At 37.7% G+C, this 18,381-nt stretch overlaps 2 protein-coding genes across 4 annotated transcripts in view; both read left to right on the forward strand.

Annotated features, from left to right (window-relative positions):
• LOC145988862 (uncharacterized) overlaps positions 1-18,381 on the forward strand; it is a 199,664-nt gene that overhangs the window by 165,760 nt on the left and 15,523 nt on the right. The window contains exon 4 of one of the 2 annotated variants that reach the window (XM_083124115.1): positions 348-1,320. The exons of the other annotated variant lie outside the window; for it this stretch is intronic. Coding sequence (XP_082980241.1) covers positions 348-1,230 — 883 coding nt within the window. The 3' untranslated portion in view covers positions 1,231-1,320. Of the gene's footprint in view, positions 1-347; positions 1,321-18,381 lie in introns of those variants that run through there. 2 annotated transcript variants of the gene reach the window in all.
• LOC145988858 (uncharacterized) overlaps positions 1-18,381 on the forward strand; it is a 211,102-nt gene that overhangs the window by 74,505 nt on the left and 118,216 nt on the right. The gene's annotated exons all lie outside the window — the stretch shown is intronic.

Here is an 18,381-nt window from a genome sequence, read left to right on the forward strand (position 1 = left end):
GTTGGTGCAACAGATAATCAGCTGATTCGTGGGTTAACTCTGAGTTACTCTTACTCGCGAGTCTTTACATATTGTTGGTGAGGTGAACAATCCGACAGAAATTAGCTCTTCCTAACTAACTTCTGAATCTGTCACTGCGCTGCAATGATAAGTCACTTGGTGAACCTTAGCCCTCAATGGCCTGTTGCAACATAGATTTTAGTTTAATTTAGTAATTAAATGATCTGTTGTAAGCTAAAGTTGCAATGTACACAAGTAAGATTTAAAAGTTTTCACAGAAGAATGTTTGAATACCTGATATTTAACTCTTGAATAGGCAATACTCAAAATAAATTTTCTCGTTACAGTTATGCTCTGACTTCCATACTTGAAACAGGAAATAACAAGTGTAAAATATGTGGAAAATGCTTCAAAAGCAGTTCAAGACGACAGTTGGACCCTCATTGGAGATTCCACAACATCAAAAGGTTTATTTGTAACTTCTGTTTTAAAGGATTTGAAAGGAAGGACCAGGTGGAAGATCATGTGAGAATACACATTGGGAAGAAGCAGTTTTCATGCACCACATGTGATGCAATATTTAACACAAAATTCAGTCTCAGGAGCCATGTAAAAAAGAAGCATTTAAATCCCCCTGAGCAAAAGAAGTATATGAAGTGTGGGGAGTGTGGAAAAACACTGTCAAAAAAAGAAATGTGGGCTCATAAGAAAATACATAATATTAAAATTCATTATGAATGTAATTACTGTGGCAAGGGATTTGTACTGAAAAAAAAAATGAGATATCACATTGAAACTCACATGGACATATCTTATGTCTGTGATGTATGTGGCCAGGTATTCAGAAAAGAGCAGACTTTGAAGAAGCACATGATACGCCACCAAGAGGAGTTTCAGTGCAAAACATGTGGTGCTACATTAGACAGCTTTGATTCCTTCCAACACCACATGAAGCAACACAGAAATAAATGTGTTTGTGATATCTGTGGTGCAGAATTATCAAACAAAGTATCATTGGATCTTCACATGACAGTGCACAGTGGAGAGAAACCATTCATTTGTGACATTTGTGGAAGAACGTTTGCTCGTAGACAAAATATGGAAACACACATAAACCTTCATTTAGGAATGTATAAATATAAATGTAATATTTGTAGAAAGAAATTTTCTCAAAACTGGAACCTTCGTAAGCACACTGAATCTTGCCACAAAGACATTGTGGATACTTGAGGTTTCTCTATTCATGTTCATTAAAGTTGTGTTGCATTGAAACCTATTTCTGAAATAAGACAAATGTATTTACTTTGTGTATATTTAAATCCTTTACGCGTAAGTGTAATTTTTGTTATTTTTTTTTTAGGTTATCTTACAAATGATTAGGTTAAGAGTTATATGTAGAATGAAACTAATTTTAGGTTAATATCCATGCTCCAAGTCAGAAATGTTAGCTGGCTGGGTGTTTGCTTGAGCTTTGGTAGTAGCTGGACAGGCTTGTAGCTAGAATTGATTTCCAGGGGGGCAGTGGCGGATTAAAGACGTTCTTTCGGAGGGGCAGACACCCATTATGATGCCCCCGCTCCCCCGAACTTTCAGCACCTAGCATAATTCCATCCCAAACTACGGTCCTACCATGTATGTCATAAGACCATTGTTATAACTAAAACGTTGGAGTACACTTTTGAAGTTTCTCTTCTGATAAATCAAGGAGCACCAAAGCAAAAAGAAATGATTTTGTTAAAAGCACGCAAAGCATCTATTTTATCTTGTGGCCTCATTACTTAATAAGTGATAAGTGATATATTATCATTTTCTCCAATTTCATCTTTATTTAACTGTAGCACAACAATAGAAAGGAATATTCATTCTAAAGCCTGAATCACACGGAACTGGTTCTCCAGTAGAAATGCTGGACTGGCTGGCTACCCATTTGCTAGTTTTTGCCTCACACGATACTTGTTATCGTACTTGTCTATAGAATTTTGTTCCCATAAGACATTGCGCAGAGCAGACAATCTGTAAAGATGGACGAGCAATTTGAAGAATGTTGTAGGAGAATTACTGCTTTGTGCTTTTATTAAAAATTAAAAAAGAAATGTATGGGCTAGAGATTGGCTCAAAAAAATATGGAAATCAATACGTACCAAACAAGCTTTTTAATTAACTCGGGTAAGCATATTCATACATGAGTATTCCAGGATTCATTAACAAATTTTAAAAAAATTCAAACATTTAATTTAATACACTTGTAATAAGGATTTTCATTTTCAACTAATCATATTTGTCACGTACACATCTAAATATTTTGATTTAGTTTGAGTTCGTGTTTTAAGTCCACTTTATGCACAGTAAGGCTAATTGAGACTGGACCTATGGTTTAGAGTAGCACTGTCCCATGTGCCTCCACCAGGTATCGAACCCGGAGCCCCTTTGCAAATACCTAGATATTAATGAACTGAACACGAATGCACTGCACGTCATCTCTTTCCTATTTTTTTTATAATCGAAAACTAAAAAAAAAACAGCCAACGCTCGGAAACCACAGACAAGAAACTCCCCTTTGCAAACTCATAGATTATCTTCACATGGCCAAACTTTGCTCTGATTGGCTGTTCCACAAGTCAAGCAGCCAGCCAGGCACCCATCACATCCGGGCAGGTAGCCAGTTCAGTGCCAAGTAACTGGATAACCAGTTCTGTGTCATTCGGTCTTAAGTTCAAAAGAAAGGAAAAAGCTGGATGGGGGCGCTTGGCCCCAGACCTTGAAGCATCGCTTGCACTTCCTGTTTTTAGAGTGCTGTATAAAATGCTACAACGTTTGTTGAACACACCAGTCATTCTAAGTTGTTTAACTTCAATAAAATAAAGATTATAACAGATTTCTAAAAAATCACTATAAATTGATTTTTCATTACAATCGATGTGACTGTCGGGAACAGTGATGTGTCAGAATGGAGCAGCTTTACCTATGTCTTGTCCCAACAGGCAAGAAAAAATCTGCTGTGTTACCTCCCATGGTTGCTAATTTTTAGCTCTTGGGGTATATCATAAAATGGCTCAATGTTTGATGTATTTCATTATAGCTTTTGCAAATTTATAAATAACTAAAAATAATAAAAATGTAGCACTTGTGAGGGGCGCAGGAGAAGAATGATCACACCCTCAAACCTTTAAATCGCTCTTGCAGCAAGATAATAAGTTTGTTAGTTGTAGTTTGCCTATTTTTTTTTCATCGTTGCCCAACTGGCACTGCCATACATGTCAGAGTCAGCTGCTCTCACTCCCTGGCTATGGCCTTTCCACAGTGATTGCGAATGAATAAAATGAGTGAGGTGGCAGAAGTGGTGGAAATACATTGTAGATCCTCTGGAAAGGGGCGGTCACCTAACAAATCCTTTGATATACCCTAGCAATATTATACAGAGCATTCCCTGAGATTCGCTACGAGACTTGGCCTCAAGCACCCAGGTGTCAGCACTTGTCTTTCCCAGTGAACGGGTCCGTGACAGTCGCACACTACAGTCTGTTTTTTTCGCTCTCCCTGCCTTCGCTCTCTTTCCCTTTCTGTTGACGTTGCAGACTGACACCAGTATAATCCTCCCTCGGAAGTTGTGTTGTGTCGTGTCCGTGTGTTGTAGATTGTGGCTTAATATGGCACCACAAAAGTTTACATTACAACAAAGGATTTATCTTGTCGAGTGTTACTTCGGAAAGAGGAATTGTGGAGAAGTGCGACGACGTTTTGCAACGAAATTTCCTGGTGTTCCCATTCCACATAGGACCACTATATTAAACCTCGTAAAAAAATTTAGAGTAACAGGGTCAGTTCTGAATAAAAGTGGAAAGAAAAATGGGGAAATCTAAAAATAAAGTATACAAAGACAATCCGCACACCATCCGTGAGTTAAAAGAGAGTATTGTACGAGAAATCGGAAGAATTACAGTAGACGAACTTGCATGTGTAAATGCCAATTTCCTTCGGAGATGCCAGGAATGTGTTGCAGCAGAGGTACATCATTTTCAACACCTTCTGTAGTCAAGGTTAGTACACAATATGAAAACTGTAATTTAATATCCGACTCTAGCGACTGTCACGGACCCTTTCACCGGGAAAGACAAGCGGCTTGTTGCCGCCGAGTCTCGTAGCGAATGTCAGGGAATGCTCTGTACTAGTCCTTCACCTTAAGTATCTTTCGTTGCCCCCCCCCCCCAAAATCCATTGGCATTCTTATTTTTGTTAACCCCAGTCAAGTCATTGCCTCCTATCTTTCGTAGCCCCCATACTTCAACATCCTCATCTTTGTTCGTTCCCTGTCTCGTCTCTCATCACCACATATCTTTTGTCACCCTCTAATCTTCCGCTGTCCCCTTTCTTTCGTCGCCCCTAATATTCATTCCTCTCTTAACATTTTTTTTCCCTCTCGACTCCTATCATTTATCACACACTACATTTCTTCGCCCTTATCTTTCATTATCTCCTATTTCATTGCCCACTTCATTCATCTCCTATCTTTCATCATCCTTCATAATTCATTGCCATTATATTTCGTCATCCCCTTATCATTCATCGCGTCCTATCTTTCGTCGCCCAATATCTTTCGTCTCCTATCTATCAGCCTTCATCATTCGTCACCCCTTTCTTTTGCTACCTTCTATGTCTCATTGCCCCCTCATAATTCATCGCCTCCTATTTTAGTATCTCGTTGCACTCACCATTAAGCTTCCTGTTTTCCCATAACTGTGGTTCTTTGTAAAATGCCACAATATTTGCTTTATTGAATTTTAACTGCAAATTATTGTAGAAATGAAATGAGACCCTTGAGCATCTGTCACCTTTCACCTTTAAAGTCCTCGGGTAGTTGGCTGCCGCTCTTGTGTGTTTCTTAATTGACACTATGTGTGTTATATTTCTTTCCAATTGTGTTTAGTATTTATCAATTATGAAAAATTAAATTCGTCCTCAGTGGAAGTCGCCCATGACGCCACCTTAAGGCTCTTGCAGGTGGGCGATCGCCCCCTCCGCACCCCTTCAATCCACCCTTGAGGGGGCTTTATAAATAAAGTACATTTTTAGAAGATTTCACGATACTAAATGAAGGTAAATAATTGCAGGGAAGGGGAGGGGGCTATAATAAATTGCTTCATTAATTATTTTTTTAATTATTACTTTACTTTTTAAGATAGCAATGAGATACCACTCAGCTACTGACCATACCGCTTTGACCCTTGCATGGACATGGAATAGTATTGTATAATTATACATTTTTGTTTCTTTTTGTTAAAGACTGGTCTATTCTCTTTGATTTTCATATTAGTTTAGAGTCATTCATTAGTACACAATGCTTTTGTCAGATATTCCATGCCACTACTGTACAGGCTAAATTCAATTGTTGTTACGAGAATGTTTACGTCTTTCAATTAAAGGTTCCGATCATCCTGACCAGTGCCAGTAATAATATATGTTTGGAATTGTTCCCAATTGATTTTAAGGGTATGTATGCATAATCCGAAATTATTTATATACTTGTCACTTTTACCTGTTTCTGTGTGTGTGTGTGTGTGTGTGTGTGTGTGTGTGTATATATATACAGGGTGTTTCAGAGTGACTCAGACACTACCTTTTTCTCGATAACGGGACATCGTATCAAGTTGAAACAAAAATGCACCACTAAGTTGGACCCAAAGAATCCGTAGAAAGTATTTGCAATAGCCCAAAAGCCACCCTTTGTGGTTTTAGTGGACGTTGTGCCTCATTTGTGCGATTGTCAAATGGGAAGGGTATGTTTGGAATGCAGATTCGGAAAGGCAGGGAAAAAATACGATTGTCATATGAAACATTTGTCCGTACCACCTACCATTTTCTGTGTAGAAAATGGTTTTGCAAAAAAAGGAAGCTGAGCCAAATCGAGTATACCGAGCTTAACAAATAAGATAAGTGCAGCACCATAACAGTTTCGGAAAGTGCAGGACAAAAGCTTTGCAACGATATGCCACATGATGACTGTGGGACTAAAAAAGAGGATGAAACTTCGTGACCCAAAAAAGGATGTCTAAATTTAGGGAAGTACTCGAAAATTTCAAATGGCAAGGAGGTCACAGAAAACGTGAAAAGCATGAGAACATGATTTTGTAATCCACTGACCAGTTTCAAAATGGCGACCAAAACAATTCTGACCCCTGAAGTTGGTGTTCCAAAGTGAGGAATTACGTACGTAAATAGCAAAACACAAACACTGGACAGAGTACATGAGATCCTGTACATATAATGCCAGCGGAACAGGCAAGGTTTCTAAATGGTTACTGGTTCGCTATGTCAGACCATGCTACCGGCCACATGTAACGTCAGTGTACTGAACGTCCGGGTGAGAGGTTTGCGGTTACGTATTAGTGCATGCCTCTGTGAGTGTACAACATGCAGTGAGTAGAACTTCAGGTCCATTGTGTACGAGTAGGAATAAGCATAAGCCCACGTGTTGGGTAGGCTGCAGTACACAGCACAGCATGCTGGCCCAGTCGACAAGTTCGACGTTGTTAATGTTTTTTCTTGTGATTATCGATATCATTAATCTGTTTTGTCTCCTATTTAAGTGCTAAAAGAAAAATGGGTGGGGCTATGTTAAAAGTGCTTTGATTAATATAAAATCTGAAGGGGCTAGAATGTTACAGTGAAATCATTTTTGTATTACCGGACCTGGGCCGCCGTGGCTCGACAACTACAAAGGTGGGTCCAGTTAACCGCTAATACAAAAAGGAGAGGAGATACTGTAATTTTGGGATTTGGGTACCTATGATCCACTGTATTCGTACTTCACCATATGGGGGGCCTGATAACAAATCTCTGTGGTAAAAAGGATATTGGACTTTGGATGAATGTTGACTACATACCTCCGAGATTTTATACTTGAGTTGACTATAGTAAAAAGGGAGAAAGGTTGTGAATGTTTTAGTTTACCCACATATTTATGATTAAGTTGTTCAACCTTCTTTTCTCTGAAATATTCAATATTCAATGCTGATGTGAGGTGTTCATTAGCTTAGCGGTGTAAAACGTTAACACTTTTTTTTTTTTTTTTTGTTGCTTCTAAAAACCACTCTGGTTTTGAATGCAACGACCACGTTACAAATTGCAAAATAAATTCATACCCAGTCTTGTTTCTAGTAAGTTCCAATTCAGTAGAAGCCAATAGTAGTACAGCATATTTCACTCACTTTTTCAAACCAAATTCAGTGATTGAAATTCAAAGCACAAACGCAGTTGAGCTCTCTTCTTGCACAAGTATATAATAATTCTCTGTACCTTCTGAAACGTGCCTTTCTAAATGGTGATAATGAGACACCAAATGAATGTGCAAATAAGGTAATTTTCGCAAGAGATTCGTGGAATCATTATGTTTTTGTGTTAGAAGGTAAGTTCTCTGACTTTTCCAGGTTTTCTAGTTATTTTCAAATATCTTTCCAGTCATTCAATAATACAGGGTGGAGCAGGGAAACGGGAAAATTTCAATTGACGTAAATGCACAAATAAACACAGGAAAAATACATTTAATGCATGTACAGAGTATGCATGATTGAAATGCATTAACAATGGCATTTACATGTCACTTTACTTCTTGAAGATGACATCGGAAAAATGTGTTCCATCTCGGCGTACACATTCTGATAATCTGCTGTGGAAACTCTGGAATGATCAGTGTATCATGTCTCGAGGAATGCCAGTGATTTCTTTTACAATCTTATGTTTCAGTTCAGTGATGGGTGCAGGACGTGTGCTGTACACTTTGCTTTTGAGACGTCCTTACAGAAAGAAATCGCAAACACTGAGATAAGAGGATCTCAGAGTCCATGGAATATGACCGTTGCGTGAAATAACCCACCATGCATAGAATTTGAGACTTACCTCCATCAACTGTCGAGCAGTATGTGACGTGGCGCCATTCTGCTAAAACCACATGTTTTTATGTCTAAGATGTGCACCGTGCAACTTCGGTGGAAAGAATGTTTCAAGCATAACAACATACCAAGCGGATGTCACTGTCGTTGCAATGCCCTCCTCACTTTAAAAAAAAATAGGGCCAATGACACCATGATATGACACTGCACATCATACTGTAACCTTGGTGCTATGTAATGGATGCTCGTGAGGCTGACAAGGATTTTCCTTAGCCCAGTAATGGAAATTCTGCTTGTTAACGTAGCTGCTAAGGTTGAAATAGGTTTTGTCTGACATCCACAAATTGTTAAGGAAATTGCCATCCTCGTTAACCTTAACCAACAAAAGTTTGGTAAAACCCTTATGCAACACAGGGTCGTGAGGATGTAATTTCTGCATAATCTGTAACTTATAGTGGTGGAACTGTAATTCATACATTATTCTTTGTATACTTCATTGACTCAACTTATGTATGTTGTCAAATGGAGTGGCAAAGGCTCTTCTCAATGGCAACTCGAACTGATTCCATATTTTCTGGGGTATGTATCATTCGAATGTCACCCGGGGGGTTCTTCAAAGCTGAACTGGTTCAGTTTCTCTGAATTTACGCACCTAGGTTTTAATCACGTGAGCCGATGGGACATGGCCATGACGTCCTAGCTGGTAATGCTGCCGAAATACCCTTTGCGCTACAGTCACACTATCACCAATCTTATAAAATGCTTTTACAGTGAACACATGTTCCGCACCACTCCAATGCACCATCATTACTACATGCAAAGCCTTCTCAATGATGTCGCTTTGGTCCTGAACAAATGCCAGCGCTACAGTGTTGCTAATCCTAGATTCAAAATTTCCCATTTCCCTGTGCCACCTTGTACTTTAGCATTGGCATTTGTGCTTAATGTGATAAGTGATATGTAATAACTTGAAAAGATATCTTAAAATGGATTTCATGAAGCAGTTTTTCAGAAAATTTCACTTCATTTTGGTACCCATCACTTGCAAATGTATAAATGTATTGAAACAAAAATTTGCTTTCCAATTTTTTTCTTATCTCCGACCACAATTTGGCAATACTCTGACAATCACAGAATCAGTCCACCAAAAACACTGAAGTATTTGAGTGCAATTAGGAACGACAAATTGCAATAAAGCGTGGATGTTCTAAATGCAACAAAACCTAGCTTCCTTGCCATAGGCGATTCTAGAAAATCCTTTCACCTTTGGAATCCAGAGAAAACATAGTTGGAAACAGAATCGCCAAATTTTGCTCTTCTCTGATGTTACAAATTTTCAAGGTAAAAATTTAAGCGTGGAGAAGTAAATTGTGTTAATAGTACTTTTATTGCAAAAAGTAACTCTGTTTCAGTTACAACTGAGATAGCTGAACCCAACATCTACCTAAGGTTTGCGATTGTTTCTGATAGAGTCAGAAAAGTAACACGAATCACAAGATTCATAGGAGGGAATATTTGTGGATGTTTACTGAAAATTGGAGTCGATTCCAAATAATAACATGGGTGCAGGGAAGATTTTTATTAAAAAAATACGTTTAGCCTAATCATATATTTTGTTCTTTCCCATGAAAAAAATGCACACCATACTGTTGTTTTTGTAGGTAGATAAGTATATTGATACACTTACATTTGATTCATGTAATGACAGATGAGATTTGCACAAAGAAATAACATTGTTTACAAACCAATAAACAAGGGAGTGACATGTCACAATTTGTTACCAGAAGACCATGGATTAGACATCACAGTCTGAGCAAATGAAAGGTATTTTATCATCCTCTGCGAGTCCCATACACTGGGAATAACAAACGTCACATTTGTGCATGTCCTTCATGATATATTCCTATGTAGGCCATATTGAGACTACCATACATAGTGTTCTATTCTCCTTTGTTATAAGCAGTCCTTTCGATTAAAGTCTAAACTAAGTACATTGTTGTAAAGTACAAGTAGCTTATAGCTCTGAAGATAGTCAAAAAGGACCGCTCCTACTAGGAAATCTTTAGTCAGCTTGGCCAGTCATGGAAGGTTACTGTTGAAGTCTTTCAGAAGATTGAGCAGTATTTACCTCCTGTATGTTTGTTGCCGTTTCCAACACTGGCAAATAAATGAACTGTGCTATTAGCAGAGCTAGGAATTTTAGGTGCAAAAATTTGCCAATAAAGGTGCAAAAAAGGTGCCAATTTTTGTACAAAAAAGGTGCTAAAATAGGTGCTAATTTTCAGATGTAAAATTTATTGAGAGCAGTGCATCGTACATTTATGATTCAACTTGTTTGGATAAACACATAGAGTATTCTCTGGTTTTAAATCGTTTAATATAACTAAGCTAACAAAATTCTCTGATACATTAGAAAGCGACATAAAGGAAAACATGCTTCTTCATACTTGCTTAGAATTAGTCATCTAGAAAACTGTTAAAATAGATTACATTCAAAATTTCTATGTTCTTCTGAGTGAGGCTACATCTGCGGTCACTAAGCAGATACTTGTAATTTGAAAAAGAACGTTCAATGTTAAGAGACACAAGTGGTGCGTATTTTGTTTTCAACCGGTAATCCACATCCTTGTTGGTTGCGACTTCTTGAACATCAGGGTTTTTGGCTAAACTTTGTTCTAACTTCTCTTTCCCGACCCCTTGCAGCTCTCGTTGCACATCCATCAAAACAGCCCACTGTGCTTACTTTTCAGTACACTGCTCCTCCAGTTTTGTGATTGCAGTAGTAAGGAAAGAGAAGCCATGTACAATATAGAGTTTATCTTACAATTCCTGTTTAAGTGCAAGTTTTTTGGCTTTTTCTACAGCTGAGGAATCACTAGGGAAAGCATCTAAAAATTTCGATATTGTATGGAAATGATTGCAAATAAACACCACAGCTTTTAACCATGTACCCCATCTAGTGAAGATGGGAGAGGGTGGTAGTGGAAGCTTCGTAATTTCTACGTACTTCTGTATGCTAGACGGAGCCTTTTTCAGTATTTTCTTAATGCTAGAAACAAATTCATTCACATATGTATATTCATCTTTAAGAGCTTCACAAACTTTATGCAAAGCATGAACAATGCAGGTCACATGTTTTAAGTTAGGATACATATTCTTCAGATTAGAAAATGCAGCTAACATGTAAGATGCTTGGTCTGTAAGAACTAACCACACCGTAACGCAACTCCCATGCTGCGTTTGGGATCGAACCAAGAACCTCTAGATTGAATTGGGTGATGTAGTTATTTCTCATTCATCTCTCAGATGGTTATCACTCGCTTGGCCTAAATGTGATAAATGCAAGAGGTTACATTTAAAGGAATGGTGATAGAAATTAACTTAGGTTAGATATGGGTTTTATACTCTCCATGACTGAACCAATATGGATTGGTTTAGAAAAGGATACTACTTGCCTTACAAATAGATGAAGATTGTTCCTGCACTTGTCCTCTCAAATGTCACTGTCTGACCTCCCTGTCAGACATCGATTCAATCACACACCATCGTCCAATAATCGTTCTCCACTTTGCTTCTCTCTCACAATCTGCAGACCTTACTCTCTCTCGTATTCTCGCCAACTGATCACACCTCCTGACAATTCCAACACTCTACCACATACGCCTTCCAAGTCAATCACCTGACCTTTGCCTGATTACTTATTCAGCATTCCTATCTCTGTTTCCTACTATGCTAAGAATTTATACTTCTTACACAATACCTTGGGTACGATACGCTCCTCTACCCCATAAAAAAATCTTTTGATTTTCACTTAAATATGAAAAATTTAAAGTTGTATTCCATATCGATCCTTCCTATGGAGAGATTTTTTTTATTATAAAATATAGTCCCAAAATTATTGAATTAACATACCATAACCGAAAATACGTAATTTGATTAATATAGTTCTTGAAAAAGAAAAAGGAATGGAGAAAAATAACCAATAAATAAACAATACTTGTAGCGTATGAAAGGTAAACACTGACATGTGAGTTTGTTATGCTGACTCATGCATGCATTGATTGAGAGTCTTACGTCACATACGTTGATGTTATGATTGTTCGTACATAAAATATGTAAACACTAGTTAAAAGGTTTGTGCCACAGTAACACACTAGCGAGGTAGTATGTATGTAATCAATCCTGTAAACACTGACACTGCACACACTATTAAATATTTTGAAGTTAATATTTACAAAATCAGCAACGTTTGTGATACTCATCCGAGTTACACTTGCACACATATTTTCAATGTAAAGTTCACTGTCTCTTACTTTAGTGTATCGTGTAAATATCGCTGTCGTTTTTATTTATAATATATGTCAACTATCACAGTAAATATTTAATTTAGAGAACTTGAAGTTAATCAAAATATATACACTGTATCAGTAACTGTCCTTGAGCAATATATGTACATGAATTTATGTATTTGAAAATAAGAATATAATAGTGTTCGATTTATGAATATCACTAGCATTTGTCCATAAAATTAATGCTTGAGTGATTCTGATTCTCACAAAGAGTTCAAGTAAAATACCATAATTTTACTCTTGTTATCATCACTTAATAGTCTCTGCGTATAGCAATGAAGTTTCTTCTTGAACCAAACCACGTATATATATATGTATATATTAGTTCCTTGTGGTCGTGAAAAATGTTTTTCACTTTGATGCATTAACTTTGCAGCTACAAATATTGTCATTGATGAAAAACGTACAGTAGAGAACTGCATATCGTCGAATTGTGAATGTGAAGTATTTTGTTGTATGTAAATATTCCTTCAAATCGATGTATGTATTATCAGCGTTGAATATCAGGTCTCACTACTACTTGACTTCAGTAGGAGTTAATTAGAATAGAATGAAGGAGATCCATGTTAAACGATTTGGTGCTTATCAACTGATTTCGCTGAACTGCGTAATTAAAATTGATGAAAGGTGTAACTGTAATTCATGTTTCCACGTGTGAAAAAATCAAAAGAAAATCTCAGAAATAAAAATCTTGAGAAATTCTCAAAAATGTTCGTAGATCAAAATAATTTCTCTGCGTCCTTCAGGTGTAAATCATGTTGATTTCTTATTTCTCCAAGGTTTTAGCTGGTGACCATCTCCAGACGTTGACATCTGTGAAAAAGCTGAACTGAGGACTATTGCGTTATGACACTATCATATTTTACGCCCTCCGGCCACAATACAAAACATGCATGATTGAAACTTTGCATTACACTTGCATTATCTCTTTTGCCGAGAAAATAAGTTTTTAAAAGCTTGGGTTTCACTTGATGTCCATTGAGAGGTGCTACTAAAATGTTCAAAACGTACCTGTTTTGCCTATCTGTGGTTTCATCTAGTATGAAATAGACTGGATGGTCAGCTATTATTTGTCTGATCTGCGATATTTTAGCTTCATAAGGAGGTTGAAGGTAAGATTTCCTTAAGGTGGTCTCATCTCGAACTGACTTCCCAGTATATTTTTACAAATAAGATTTCATGACAGGATTGTTAAGTTTCGAAAGAGGTATTCCACACACTATGAATGCCCTTGCTGTCTCACTGAAAAATTCATTTTTATTTCGGGAACTCGAAGATGCAAGCGCCTCACCAACGAATTGCTGTCGCTTCCCATCTATACCATCTCGTAGTTCTTTATTCCTGACGTGCTTCCCACTTTGTAGAAGCTGCACAACCTGAGTGCATTGGTGTTTGTCATCAACAGCAATAGAAATAACACACACATCACACCTCATAACAGATCCATCACTCTGAATGCCGTCACCGCTAAACTGCTTAACAATGTCCTGCAGTTTCCCAACATTTACTTTATGTTTTGGCATGGTGAACAAGCAAATCCGATGCATCGATCAGTCGATCAGACTGCAGTTACCTTGCTCGCTGATACGGGAGAAGGAAATGAAAACAAAACAGCTTTCCTACAACAATTCGTAAACAATACAGCATAGGACAAAAAAAGCATAACTTCTAGCAATTGTAACGCGTCATTGTTGGCACTGTTTAAAGTCCGCGCGCTTACTACATTAACATCCAAGAACTGAAGAAAACTGATTCATTGTTGTGCGCTAAACAAGAATCGCGTGCCAAGAAGCCGTGCCTTGAATGTGGGTGGGGTTAAACATCGCGCGAGTTGTATTTAATAAAATGATAAAGATGCGAAAAGGTGCAAAAGGTTCTGAGATTGTGAAAAAGGTGCAACCGAAACACCATGAGTAAAGTTCAATACATGCTTATTTTGGGGATGAGTCACTTTTTTACCCATTTTCACACAAAATATTTTAAGGGGCAGCACCTAAAATTCCTAGCTCTGGCTATTAGCTATTCTGTACCAAGAGGGAAGAGGTTGAATCCAACCATCTTCTACAATGCAGAGACTGTCATTTCATGCATGTTCCATGAGCTAACTACCAGGCAGCAATATGGAAGTGTGGTCAGTAGGCAAAAACCTACGGTGCCAACCCATTCAAAATATGGATGGACGAATGGTGAAGATGAAAACCTTGTCATTCAGTGGATGCATACCCCACCTGCACCTGATGTGGTTTTGGAACTGTTAGCAATTAGCATGCAATTGTGTGTGTTCCTGCAAACTGAACTTGAAAGGCAAGTTATAAACATGCAATGACCAGAAACAGTAGGAAGATGAGAATCTGATTTTGAAATCGAGGACTCAGACAATGATATATCAGTGCAGAATTATAATTAATGTTTATAATGCTTTGCTTCAGTGCTTGTTCTAATATGTTTTTTTAATAATATGAACCTGAACTTACAATACTCTCGAGGTTAACCATTAACAATTTAATGTCTTGTACCTTTCATGTTGATCATTATTTCCTTATCGAACCTCAACCTGTTTTCAGAAAGTCTACTAGGCCCAAAACTAATGACTAAGGATTTAGTTGCTACTATTGCATTCCACATTACAATGTGAAATAAACTTTTGATAAAAGAAAGTAATGTAGAATAAAATTATTGCTTCCGTTACTTTGAATTAAGTACTTCCTAAAAAGTATCAATTTTTATCAGTCTGATAAGCGTATCATGAGGTCTGGAGACAAAAGTGGTTATATCTCCTATTAAGCTACCACTTGTTGAGTCATTGTAAACAATTTGGTGAGAAAATTAGCAATATTATAGTGAATAATAAGTACCGAAATTTCAAAACTAGAAAAGCAGGTTCATAATTGAACTTAAAACTACAGTTGTCCGAAAAAATAAGTAATTAATAATAAATCTTAGCACAAGAAGTATTTAGCATAATTTCGGAATTTAAGCAGCACTTTTTGTTATCCTCAATCCACACGACGGCAGGGAGGGAAGAATATCAAAATTCTTGCAAAATCTGAAATAATGTCAATGTTATTTTAGTAGGTTTTTATAGGTTGATATTTAAATATTTCATAGTTGAAAGTGAGGAGCAAGGACCCCTTGCCATACCTTGAGCATGGGCCTGCAGCTAACAATCTTAATGCAAAGGATAGAACATGCAATACATGTGAATGTAATTGAACGTATTTTTCAAACCATCCTCAGTTCACCATAACTTCTTTCTACAACCCAAAAAAGCCACAAACCGCCACTGTGTGGGGGGAGGGGGTACCTCAACAATCTAGAATGGGAAATGTGTTCGAACCACACTTCCATTTTACGAGTTACTTAACTTCAAAAAAAACTTTACAAAACTTGTTTTAAAAGGCATGGGTTATCATTTTTTTTAATAGTTGACGGAAAATTGCCTATTATTTGTATCTCGACAAAGAGTTCAAGGTCAGTTTACCATCAGAACAGGTTTACTTTGACACCCCCACAAGAAATCTAGTTCGGGACCTATTTTGAATACAAGGCCATTGCGATATGCACTATGATTACTCTGAGGCTCATCTTCGTGTACGTAATTTCATAATTAATTATTGTTTTCCTCTGTTGCTCTCGCCTACCAACTCGCACTCTGCCACCAAGGTATCTTTATTAGGTAGGCCATTCCTGAAGTTCCGAGATTTTCCCCCATAATCCTCTGCGCTATGATGTCATGAAGAGGACAAAATCGAAATTACTTCGTAGCGTATAGACCGTGTTAAAAATGTAAACATAAACATTGGCGAGGTCTTGCCCGGTCCCCCCGGAACTTCCAGTTTGGGCCAGTCCCCGTTGTTGCCAGTGCAGATTCACCGGCATGCGAAGTAAGAAATGGGCGTTTGTTTTCATCAGTTGTGCAACGATAGTCAAGAAAAGTATTTGTTAAAGTTCTGCTATGAAGGGGTGGACGTCTAGAATCCGTCGGATGATCAACTACAGATCAGATTATTAAAATATGACGTGCCTTTGTGGCCGCCAATTGTATAGCATACTACATACAAGTATCTCATATACATGCATGCAAACTCAAAACGTACGAAAGTTTAGATATATTCAATTATTTTGTAAATGGAAAATTGAGGGAAAGATAATTTTATAAAACTAGTGATATCATTACATTATAAATTATGCTTAAGTAAATCTTTGCCAACAAATCTGCAGAAGTAATCAAATGACACATAACAAATGCTAGCAAATATATGTGCTTTCAACGTCGCCTTTCTGCCTGAGGGATTTAGGAAAAACCTATGATATGGTATGCCACTTTCACTTGCACGAATTTACTTCAAATAACAAGGGAGTTTTCAGACTGAAGCGACAAGTGATATCGGAATTTCGTACAGAAGCATTTGATCTAAAGCAAACCATTCACCAGTCACGCTTGCGAAAATAACAGGCTGGGGCAACACAATGCATGGTATTGATAAAACGGCCCATTCCAAGCGACAAGCGACACCTCCAATTTGTCATCTCTCTTTAATTCGGAAGGTGTTGTTTATTTTTGAATGTTGGTTTCCAAGACACACGCATCGCTGCAGTCTGAAAGCTTCCTTTTGAACCAATGTACGTGTTGCTTGAACTGGACTGTTGTTTTCTCAGTACCATGCATCGTGTTGCCTTGGTCTGTTGTATTTGTATGCAAGGTGAATTGTTTCCTTTAGAGTAAAGGGGCTATTGCTTGTCGCTTCGGTGTGTAATCTCCGTGCCACTTAAAAGTTAATCCTCAGTGATCAATGAATTTTTTCGAACCGAAGCGACACGACAAGCTGCACGTGTCGCTCAGATTTCCAATGGCGTGTATTGTGCCGCCTGAGACTTGATCTCCCATGAGCGGTAAATGCTTATTTATAGACTAAATGGGCCTGTGTCGCTTGTCACTTCGGTACGAACCACTGCTGTCATGTGTCGCTTCGGTTTGAAACCTAAGAGGCGTGCTTTTCACCACCCACAACACAATACGCAGATAAATGATCAACGTGTTTGTAACAAAATGCAAGTCGTACAAATCCTTTCCGGGTACCAATCCTTTCTTCGTTCTGCTTGTATCAACAGGTTTCGTCTCTCTACGTCCTTCGGAAACCTATGAAGTGATACTTGACTCAATAAATTTGTTCCCGTTCGAACTGTAGAACTGTACAACCATATGCTACACAGCTGACACCCTATTTCCTTGTAAAAGAATCTCCACTTTGCCCTTTCATATTAACGTCCATAGCACTGTAAGCATAACCGGATGTTCGAGTGGGACCAGACGAGTGTGCATACTCCGCAGTAGCTCCGCCTTTAACACGGTCTATATGGAAGCTTGAAATAAATGGGTGGATTTCTTACATATACACACCTTTTCTTGAATGCCGGTATAATGAGTACGAATCACTCTGTGTTATTGCCATGTGCAATAATAATACAAGAAAATCACCTGGAATAGAGTAACCAATGTTTCCCAAAAAACAGTATTCATTTATTTAATTTGTTCCTCCAAACTTCGAACTTACTTCCACACTCGCCTTCCACATCATCAAGTTTACAACTTTCAAAAACCATTCCACAATCGGAACTCAGTTTCTAATCATTGCTTTATTGAATTTTGAGAGCAAGATAAGATCTTTTTAGCTTTGAATTTAAATGCTTTAAATAATGCTTTGAACATCTTGTGGGTCACTTAATTAACACTTGCACTGTGTTACTTTGCCTCATGTGAGTTTGTTGAGCAATAGTGCTGAAAATGTAATGTACGACTTACGAGATTGACATTTTGCCCTTGCACATCCTTTCAACATTCTCGTCAAACAATGAGATAAGCTGTCATGTAGATAATGCCGAAAGAAGCTATTCAATGTTATGCATACTTATCAAAGCGAGGACAAGTTTATCAATAATTTTTGTATTAGAAATATAATATTTTATATACACACGACTATTATATTAGGTCTAGGAATTAATTCGTGCGGTTGTGACGCACACATTGAAGCTGTAGTTCAAACACAAAATACATAAATACCTTAAGAAAAATATTGTCCATAGCGAGCCACCACTTTTGCCCATCTGTCAGGCAAGTTACGGATTCCGTGGCGAAAGAAGTCCTC

The sequence above is a fragment of the Lepisma saccharinum genome, chromosome 6 (genome assembly GCF_977018435.1).
Source record: "Lepisma saccharinum chromosome 6, izLepSacc3.1, whole genome shotgun sequence".
NCBI lineage: Eukaryota > Metazoa > Arthropoda > Insecta > Zygentoma > Lepismatidae > Lepisma > Lepisma saccharinum.